Consider the following 10,508-nt stretch of genomic DNA (forward strand, 5'->3'; position numbering starts at 1 on the left):
TCGCAGCTAAGTCACCCACTGAGGGGGAATTTTATGTGGACAAAAATAAAAAGTGATAGAAATTATGGAGGGACTATGACACTATTATTTTGAGGTCCATGAACTACAAAAGTATTTTATTGCAACTCATCCGAGTGATAAAACTTAAGTGTAGAATGGGCGGAGTAGCTCCGCGTTCCAAGCTTGGGGCTCGTCGATATTATGCTCGACGTTGTAAAGACGGTACGCCCCGTTGTGGAGGACCTTGGTGACGATGAAGGGGCCTTCCCAAGAAGGAGCACGCTTGTGTGGTTTGTGCTGATCCACTCGGAGAACCAAATCCCCTTCCTGGAAGGCTCGACCTCTCACATTTCTGGCGTGGAAACGGCGCAAATCTTGTTGGTAGATGGTCGACCGGATCAGAGCCATCTCCCTTTCTTCCTCTAAAAGGTCGACTGCGTCCTGCCGCGCTTGTTCAGCTTCTGCTTCGTTGTAGATTTCAACTCGGGGAGCATTATGGAGAAGATCACTCGGCAAGACTGCTTCAGCTCCGTAGACCAAGAAGAATGGAGTTCTTCCGGTCGACCGATTAGGTGTGGTCCGCAGTCCCCAGAGTACAGAGGGAAGTTCGTCGACCCAAGCTCCAGCCGCGTGTTTGAGATCACGCATCAGTCGAGGCTTCAATCCCTTAAGAATCAGTCCATTAGCTCGCTCTGCTTGTCCATTCGACTGCGGATGGGCGACTAAAGCGTAGTCGACCCGTGTGCCCTGGGAGTCGCAGAAAGCTCTGAATTCCTCTGAGTCAAAGTTCGACCCATTATCCGTAATGATGCTGTGCGGGACTCCATATCTGAATATTAGTTCCCTGATGAAGCTCACAGCAGTACCGGTGTCAAGGCTCTTGATTGGTTTAGCCTCGATCCACTTGGTGAACTTGTCGACTGCCACCAGTACATGCGTGAAGCCACTTCGTCCTGTTCTCAAAGGGCCGACCATGTCCAATCCCCATACTGCGAAAGGCCAGACGAGTGGGATGGTCTTCAGAGCCGACGCAGGCTTGTGTGACATATTCGAGTAGAATTGACATCCCTCGCACTTATCCACTATCTCTTTTGCCATCTCATTCGCCTTTGGCCAGTAAAATCCGGCTCGGTATGCTTTGGCCATGATGGTCCGAGAGGACGCATGATGACCACAGGTCCCCGAGTGAATATCATTGAGGATGAGTCGACCTTCTTCTGGTGTTATGCACTTCTGACCGACTCCAGTCGCGCTTTCTTTGTATAATTGTCCTTTGATTACGGTAAAGGCCTTAGATCGACGGACGATCTGTCGAGCCTCTTCCTCATCCTCCGGAAGCTCTTTCCTCAAAATATACGCGACATACGGAATCGTCCAGTCGGGAATGACCACCAAAACCTCCATGATCAAGTCGACCACCGCTGGGACTTCAACTTCAGTCAGATCTGTGGCACTCTTGGGCTGCGTAGTTTCTTCGGTGAAAGGATCTTCTTTGACTGACGGAGTGTGTATATGCTCCAAGAACACACCACTCGGAATGGCTTCTCTCTTGGAACCTATCTTTGCTAGATCATCAGCTGCTTGATTTTTCAGTCGGGGTATATGATGGAGCTCCAACCCCTCGAACTTCTTTTCTAGCTTCCTCACTGCACTGCAGTATCCAGTCATGGTTGGGCTTCTCACGTCCCACTCTTTCATCACCTGATTGACCACTAAATCCGAGTCGCCATAGACCATTAGGCGACGGACGCCGAGTGAAATGGCCATGCGCAACCCATATAAGAGGGCCTCATATTCTGCCTCATTGTTGGAGGAATCAAAGTGAATCTGGAGCACATATCTGAGCTTATCTCCTCTGGGGGAAACCAGGACAACCCCAGCACCGGAACCATTCAACATCTTAGAGCCATCAAAGAACATGGTCCAATGCTCCGAGTGAACTTCAGTCGGCTGCTGCTGTTCAATCCACTCGGCGAGGAAATCTGCTATTGCCTGGGACTTAATGGCTTTCTTTGCCTCAAACTTGATATCAAGGGGAAGAAGTTCAATCGCCCATTTGGCCACTCGACCAGTTGCATCTCTGTTGTGCAAAATCTCTGATAGTGGAGCGTCGCTGACGACTGTGATGGAATGGTCAGAGAAATAATGAGCAACCTTCTTTGTGGTCATGTATATTCCATACACAAGCTTCTGATAATGAGGATATCTCTGCTTGGATGGAGTCAAGACTTCAGACAAATAATACACTGGGCGCTGAACTTTGAGAGCTTTTCCTTCTTCTTCCCGCTCGACCGTTAGCACAGTACTGACGACTTGTCCTGTGGCTGCAATGTAGAGCAACAGAGGCTCTTTGCGGATTGGAGCAGCAAGCACCGGCTGGGTGGAGAGCAGAGCTTTTAGCTCGGCAAACGCTGCATCAGCTTCTGGAGTCCACTCGAACTTGTCTGCCTTCTTCATCAGTCGGTAAAGAGGCAATGCCTTTTCACCGAGTCGTGAGATGAATCGACTTAATGCGGCCAAGCATCCAGTAAGCTTCTGGACATCGTGCACTCGCGCAGGGTGTTTCATTCGGAGAATAGTGCCAATCTTCTCTGGGTTAGCGTCGATTCCCCGTTCGGAAACGAGAAAACCGAGTAACTTGCCACCAGGAACTCCAAATGTGCACTTTGATGGATTGAGCTTGATATCATACCTTCTGAGGTTGGCAAATGTTTCGACGAGATCAGCGAGCAGGTCGGAACCTTTTCGTGACTTGACAACGATATCATCCATATATGCTTCCACATTCCGACTGATTTGAGTGAGTAGACACTTCTGAATCATTCGCATAAATGTGGCTCCGGCATTCTTGAGGCCGAATGGCATGGTGATATAGCAGAAGCACCCGAATGGAGTGATGAAAGCTGTTTTTACCTCGTCGGGCCCGTACAGACGGATCTGGTGGTACCCGGAGTAGGCATCTAAAAAAGATAGCCTCTCACATCCCGCGGTCGAGTCAACAATTTGATCTATGCGAGGGAGAGGAAAATGATCTTTCGGGCAGGCCCGGTTGATGTGCTTGAAATCAATGCACATTCGGAGCGACTTGTCCTTCTTAGGAACCATGACGACATTACCGAGCCACTCGGAGTGGTATATCTCTCGGATAAATCCTGCCGCCAACAGTCGAGCCACTTCTTCACCAATGGCTTTTCTCTTCTGGACGGCGGACTGCCGAAGATGCTCTTTGACTGGTTTGGCAGATGCGTCGACTCTTAGGCGATGCTCAGCCAGTCCCCTGGGAACACCTGGCATGTCAGCGGGCTTCCATGCAAAAATGTCCCAGTTCTCACGGAGGAACTGGATGAGCGCTTCTTCCTATTTTGGGTCGAGTGTTGTGGAGATGCGGGTCGGAGCGGCTTCGGGGTCGGTCGGATGAATGTGAACAGGCTTCGTCTCACCGGACGACTGGAAAGCAGACTCTGTGGCGGGCTTCTTGGATCGCAGCAAGTCACTCGGATCTGCGTTTTGCTTGTATTCTTCGAACTCGACTGCTGTCACCTGGGAATCGGCAATCTTGGAGCCCTTCTGAAAACACTCTTCTGCCTTTTTCCTATCACCGGTGACAGTGATCACTCCTTTGGGACCGGGCATCTTCAATTTGAGGTATACGTAGCATGGTCGAGCCATGAATCGCGCGTAAGCTGGTCTCCCCAAAATGGCATGATATGCACTCTGAAAATCCACGACCTCAAACGTCAACTTTTCTTTGCGAAAATGCTTCGAATCACCAAACACTACGTCCAAAGCTATCTGGCCGAGTGACTCGGCCTTCTTCCCTGGTATAACTCCATGAAAGCTCATGTTACTAGTGCTCAGTCGGGACATCGGAATGGCCATACCTTTCAATGTGTCTGCATATAATAAGTTCAGCCCACTTCCACCATCCATCAGCACCTTTGTTAGTCGAGTGCCTTCGACAACTGGATCGACCACCAAAGCTTGCCTCCCAGGGGTGGCAATATGAGTCGGGTGATCAGATTGGTTGAATGTGATGGGTGTTTGAGACCACTTCAGATAATTTGCTTTTGCTGGGGCAACCATGTTCACCTCTCGGTTAATCACTTTCAATCGACTTCTGCTTTCCACATCTGCAAAGATCATCAGAGTGGAATTAATATGCGGATATCCTCCCTCACTGTCCTCCTTGTCTTCGGCCTTGTCCGACTCCTTCTCCTTGTCCTTAGACTGTTTTCCCTGAAACTGCTGGATCAGGAGTCGACATTGGCAAGTGGTGTGCTTTGGGTAGATGATATTCCCCTCTTCATCTTTCTTCGTATGAATGTGACATGGCATATCCATTACGTCGTTCCCCTCTTTATCCTTTACCTTCTTGGGGTTCCAGGATCCTTTTGGTTTCCCCTTAAACTTTCCTTGAGTCACGGCCAGAGCCTCTCCAGGAGCTACCGGTTCAGCCTTCCGCTTCTGTTTCCGACTGGTGTTTCCTTTTTCCGACTGACTCGGCTTGTGCTTGCCGCTTCGGAGTCGGTCTTCTTCTTCGCCGTTGGCGTACTTGGTAGCAATCTCCATCATCCGACTCAAGGTCATGTCACCGGTTCGACCAAACTTCAAACTCAGTTCTCTGTTCTTGACGCCATCTTTGAAGGCGCAGACTGCCTGATGATCAGACACATTCTCCACAGTGTGGTGCAAAGTGATCCACCTCTGAATATATTCTCTGAGAGTCTCATTAGCCTTCTGCACGCAGACTTGCAACTCTGTTAATCCAGCTGGTCGCTTGCAAGTTCCTTCAAACGTTCTGACGAACACTCGGGACAGATCTTCCCAAGTGTAAATGCTGCTGGGAGGTAGTTGAGTCAACCATGCCCTGGCAGAACCTTCCAGCATGAGAGGCAAATGCTTCATGGCCACCTCGTCGTTCCCACCGCCAATCTGAACTGCCACTCGGTAGTCTTCAAGCCAAGTTTCAGGCTTAGACCCATCAGCTATAACGCGAGCAATTGATCTACAACATAGTTTGCAAAATACTATCAGGACTAAGTTCATGATAAATTAAAGTTCAATTAATCATATTACTTAAGAACTCCCACTTAGATAGACATCCCTCTAATCATCTAAGTGATCACGTGATCCAAATCAACTAAACCATGTCCGATCATCACGTGAGATGGAGTAGTTTTCAATGGTGAACATCACTATGTTGATCATATCTACTATATGATTCATGCTCGACCTTTCGGTCTCGGTGTCCCGAGGCCATATCTGTATATGCTAGGCTCGTCAAGTCTAACCTGAGTATTCCGCGTGTGCAACTGTTTTGCACCCGTTGTATTTGAACGTAGAGCCTATCACACCCGATCACCATGTGGTGTCTCAGCACGAAGAATTTTCGCAACGGTGCATACTCAGGGAGAACACTTATACCTTGAAATTTAGTGAGAGATCATCTTATAATGCTACCGCCGAACTAAGCAAAATAAGATGTATAAAAGATAAACATCACATGCAATCAAAGTATGTGACATGATATGGCCATCATCATCTTGTGCCTTTGATCTCCATCTCCAAAGCATCGTCGTGATCTCCATCGTCACCGGCTTGACACCATGATCTCCATCATCTTGATCTATATCAATGTGTCATCACATGTTCGTCTCACCAACTATTGCTCTTGCAACTATTGCTATCGTATAGTGATCAAGTAAAGCAATTATTTGGCGCTTGCATCTTATGCAATAAAGAGACAACCATAGGGCTTCTGCCAGTTGCCGATAACTTCAACAAAACATGATCATCTCATACAACAATTTATATCTCATCACGTCTTGACCATATCACATCACAACATGCCCTGCAAAAACAAGTTAGACGTCCTCTACTTTGTTGTTGCAAGTTTTACGTGGCTGCTACGGGCTGAGCAAGAACCGTTCTTACCTACGCATCAAAACCACAACGATAGTTCGTCAAGTTAGTGTTGTTTTAACCTTCAACAAGGACCGGGCGTAGCCACACTCAATTCAACTAAAGCTAGAGAAACTGACACCCGCCAGCCACCTATGTGTGAAGCACGTCGGTAGAACCAGTCTCGCGTAAGCGTCTGCTTAATGTCGGTCCGGGCCGCTTCATCCAACAATACCGCCGAATCAAAGTATGACATGCTGGTAAGCAGTATGACTTGTATCGCCCACAACTCACTTGTGTTCTACTCGTGCATATAACATTTACGCATAAACCTGGCTCTGATGCCACTGTTGGGGAACATAGTAATTTCAAACAAAATCCTACGCACACGCAAGATCATGGTGATGCATAGCAATGAGAGGAGAGAGTGTTGTCCACGTACCCTCATAGACCGAAAGCGGAAGCGTTAGCACAACGCGGTTGATGTAGTCGTACGTCTTCACAATCCGACCAATCCAAGTACCGAACGTACGGCACCTCCGAGTTCAGCACACGTTCAGCTCGATGACGTCCATCGAACTCCGATCTAGCCGAGCTTTGAGGGAGAGTTTCGCCAGCACGACGGCGTGGTGACGGTGATGTTGTTGCTACCGACGCAGGGCTTCGCCTAAGCACCACTACGATATGATCGAGGTGGAATATGGTGGAGGGGGGCACCGCACATGGCTAAGAGATCAAGAGATCAATTGTTGTGTCTAGAGGTGCCCCCCTGCCCCCGTATCTAAAGGAGCAAGGGGGAAGGTCGGCCGGCTCCTTTAGGGCGCGCCAGGAGGAGGAGTCCTCCTCCTAGTAGGAGTAGGACTCCCCTTTCCTACTCCCACTAGGAGGAGGAAGGAAGGAGGAGAGGGAGAAGGAAGGAGAGGGAGGAAAAGGAGGAAAGGGGGTTCGGCCTGAATCCGCCGGCGCCAGTTTCGGGCCTAACCGGCGAAAATTGGACTTCTAGGGACACGACTGGGCCGTTTTTTTCACCGCCGGCGCTAAAAAATGGCCTTGGGAACCTGTTGGGGGCACGGCTGGAGATGCTCGTAGACCGATTGCTGAAAATCGAAGAGATTGATCATCGTAGATTTAAACATGGACATTCCCTAAAAAAAAGTATACTGGACATATCTGTAATTCTGTCCATCTAGTACCTATTATGTTCAATACCCTAAAAAAGGTATACATTGACAAACTCCATGTCATTTCTCTAGAACTACAGAACAAAACAGAATAGGGTAAGACCCCATCCTAGGTGTCTGAATTTTCACAGTAATAACAAGTTTGTTCTTGTACACACAGTACCAATGAATATACACCGCAAAATGCATATCGCCGCACCGAACTGAAGTTCTCTCCGTCTTTTCCTATAGTCGGTCCCGGGCCACATCCATCTTAAGCAACACCGTCTGCAACTGCAAACACAGAAGAACAAAACCGTAACTAAAATTGCTTTACAGGTTTCAGTTATACGCACTGAAGAACAAAATGTTCAGAAGTTCAGAGCAAAATGTTCAGAAGCTGAACCAGAGCAGGAAACAGAGAGGAAGAGAAGCAGAGCGACCCCATCGTTTACCTGCAGGAGAGGACGCCGGGACGAGGACGAACTCCATCTGGCTGTTGCCGGGAGGGAGGTCCAGAACGACGGGGAACAGCCCCGGGCCGCTCCTGCGGCAGACGACGAAGTCCTGGCGCCGGGTCTCCTCCGCCAGCCTGCGGCGCAGCGCCGCCAGGCTCTGCTCCTGGAACGAGAAGTACTTCCACGTCCCCTCGTCGAACTCGTCCACGCCGCCGTCGTCCCTGGAGGTGTTGTAGAAGATCAGCCGCGGCGCCGGCATCGACAGGGGCTCCTCCTCGACCGTAGCAAGTGAACTCGTCATGTCCTGCGCAATCACGAGCAAGCAAAATCGACGAATCAAAGAAAGTTTCTTCTTCCCCCGACAAGAATTCAGGAAAAAGCGTTCAAGAAAGTAGGAATCGGCTTGCAAATACGCATGAATCCACCGTGGCAAGTCAAGAAGGAATCAACGAATTTGTTTCGGATTGCGCAAGAACCGGAGAAAGGAATCAAGAAATTAAGATAGGATCGATCAGGCTTCTGTTCGTTCGAGTACCTTGGCGGAGCGCACCCTGGCGAGGACGCTGGACGCCGTGTCCGACTCCGACGTGTCCGCCTCCAAGCGGGCGTTGCAGGACTGGGCGCGGCAGGGGCGTGGCGACGGCGGCAGCAGCAGCGCCACCTCCGCGGCCGGGACGACCTCGACGACCCAGGAGCTCTCCTCCGGGTTGGCGTCCAGGTCGACGGTGACGGCGTTGTCCTGCGCCGTGTGCCCGAACCTGGCGCGGAGGAGGCGGCCGTAGGGCCCGGACAGCGCGAGGAGCTCGCCCTCGCGCAGCGGCGACCAGAGGAAGGCGTTGTCGTTGGGGCAGGTCGGCGAGCCCAGGACGACCCCGCAGCAGGCCCGGGTGCCGCGGCCGCGGCCGAGGACGTCGGCGGGGAGCTCCGTGGCGCCGAGGTAGAGTCCCCGGTGGCCCTGTAGGCGCACGTAGTCGTCGCCGGCGAGCTCCACGGCCCAGACCGTGCCGCGGGAGTTGCGGCGGTAGCCGTGGGAGACGGCCCCGCCGTCGAGCGCGCAGAGGTACGTGCCCAGGTGGCTCCTGAGCCGCACGGACCGCGGGTCCTTGAAGAGCTCCATCGCCGCGCGCGGCCGAGGGTGGGATCAAGAATCAAGAACGGGGCGGCGTTTCTTGGTTGAAGGGGGAAGAGGTTCGTTTGGGCGGGAGGCAGAATTTCGGTTGGAGGCTTGTCAGTTTCGGTCGACCGCAGGTCCGCAGCAACAAAACGGCCGTTGCTTTATGCTGAGCGCTCGTAGGTGTGCTTCGCTGCAGCGTTCGATCGACGAAGAGTGGCTGCCCAGAATTGTGTGCCGCGTTTGGCAGGCCAGATTGAACGCTATGGACCTGTTTGGTTTTCTGCACCAACTTCAACTAGGCTGTTTTATTTGTTTTGGGGCTGTTTTGTTCCGCGCAAACACGGTTGAGTCTGCAGGACACGATGCTTAAAGCATATGTTGACTTGTTTGTGCATGAACGCTCAAATCGAGCGTTTCCAGCGAGCCAGCCGACGGATGCAATGAAGCCGACGTGGAGGGCTCTGGCGATGCATACTCGATGCAAGCTGGTGCTCAGGTGCCCGTGGGTGTACATGGTTTTTCCCTCCCTTTTTCGACAAAAAAGGTGGATTTATTGGCTCAAATAGGAGCATCAAGAGGATACAAACCCAAAGAGCATACATCCGGTCTCTGCATAGTTAGAATGCACACAGCCAACACAAACGCACGCACACAAAAACACGCTGGCAAATAGCAAAGTCATATAAGACCAAAGCTATGTGTAGACGGAAAAAAAACCCAAGATGATCAGATCCTTGACCGACAAATTACAACAAAAACCATATCCGCACCAACCATCTCATGACATCGCAAAGACGACGAGGTTCTTCAACAGCAACGCCTTCAACAAGGTAGTGACACTCACTCGTCGCTGTCATCGGATCCAACCACCAAGGCCAGAATCTAGGCCTTCACCCTGAAGAATCAATCCGAACATATCCGAGCAATGCCTTCAACAAGGTAACGACGTAAAAACATCGTCATTGCCAGGTATAACCATCATCTGGTCAGACCTAGGCTTTCACCCGGCTCGTGACCAGGTGCTTGATTAACACCACCACCAAAGTCACTCAAGTGTTGTCGCCACTACTTTTCCACAATTCCACACCAGGGCAACTGCACAACCATCCCTCTGCGTCAAGTTATCAACCATAATTTGCATCTCACTGTCAAAGTCAACCACTAGATTTCTAAAGATCTTTCGATGACCATCACCGTCATGAAACCTCATGAGATCGCTGCAGCGTAGTCTACAGTTACCCCACTCGGTCGATCAGATCTGAATCATGATCACCAAGCCATGGACCATAGAGACATCGACCGGTCTCGCCGCCATGGTCAACCTCCCGGTCCCCGCATAGAGCCGCCGATCCGGTTTCTCAGGACATGGACAAAAACTAGCCGCAGCCCGAACCACCGCGGGGCCTTAGGGTTGATAGAGGACTAGATCAGGCCTGAACACGCCAGATCCAGCCGAGCGAAGGCCACCAGCCAAATCGAACCAAGCTATAGGGCACCAACCAGATCCTCCACGTGGAAGAGTGCTGCATCACCCGTCGCCGCGCGGCAACGCCAAATGCCAGGCCGCCATGGACAGGCCACGGCCAGGTCCGTCAGACAGCCGGCCGAGCCCACAGCCATCACCCAGCTAAGCTGCCGCGCCCCACGGACAAGCAGCGCACAAGCCCAGCCGCTGCATCTTGCCCAGCCAGGAGGAAACGAGCGCCTCGCCGCAACCTTCTCGCGTCAAATCCAGGCGAACCCCGCCTTCCAGCGCCTGCCGGAGAAAGACCTCGTCGCCGACGTCACCGGAACCTGCCGTGTTTCGCCGGCCGGTGCCTCTAGCGGCGGCGAGATGAGGGGGGAATGGAGGAATGAGGGTACGGCGAGAGTTTC

At 51.5% G+C, this 10,508-nt stretch overlaps 1 protein-coding gene across 1 annotated transcript; it reads right to left on the reverse strand.

Annotated features, from left to right (window-relative positions):
- Positions 1-7,072: 7,072 nt before the first annotated feature.
- LOC123095720 (uncharacterized) lies at positions 7,073-8,955 on the reverse strand. The gene is made up of 3 exons (XM_044517274.1): positions 8,055-8,955; positions 7,517-7,823; positions 7,073-7,355 (listed from the first exon to the last, which is right to left on the reverse strand). The coding sequence occupies exons 1-3, from the start codon at positions 8,634-8,636 to the stop codon at positions 7,336-7,338; spliced, it is 909 nt and encodes a 302-aa protein (XP_044373209.1). The 5' UTR covers positions 8,637-8,955; the 3' UTR covers positions 7,073-7,335.
- Between the last annotated feature and the right edge of the window lie 1,553 nt (positions 8,956-10,508).

The sequence above is a fragment of the Triticum aestivum genome, chromosome 1B (genome assembly GCF_018294505.1).
Source record: "Triticum aestivum cultivar Chinese Spring chromosome 1B, IWGSC CS RefSeq v2.1, whole genome shotgun sequence".
NCBI classification, from domain to species: Eukaryota; Viridiplantae; Streptophyta; class Magnoliopsida; order Poales; family Poaceae; genus Triticum; species Triticum aestivum.

Bases quoted from the DNA above. Each gene is read 5' to 3' on its own strand.
- LOC123095720 (XM_044517274.1), bottom strand. From the start codon at position 8,636: ATGGAGCTCTTCAAGGACCCGCGGTCCGTGCGGCTCAGGAGCCACCTG. The intron at 7,824-8,054 runs GTACTCGAACGA...GTGATTGCGCAG, and splicing joins CCAGGGTGCGCTCCGCCAAG to GACATGACGAGTTCACTTGC. The intron at 7,356-7,516 runs GTAAACGATGGG...CTGTGTTTGCAG, and splicing joins CCCGGCGTCCTCTCCTGCAG to TTGCAGACGGTGTTGCTTAA.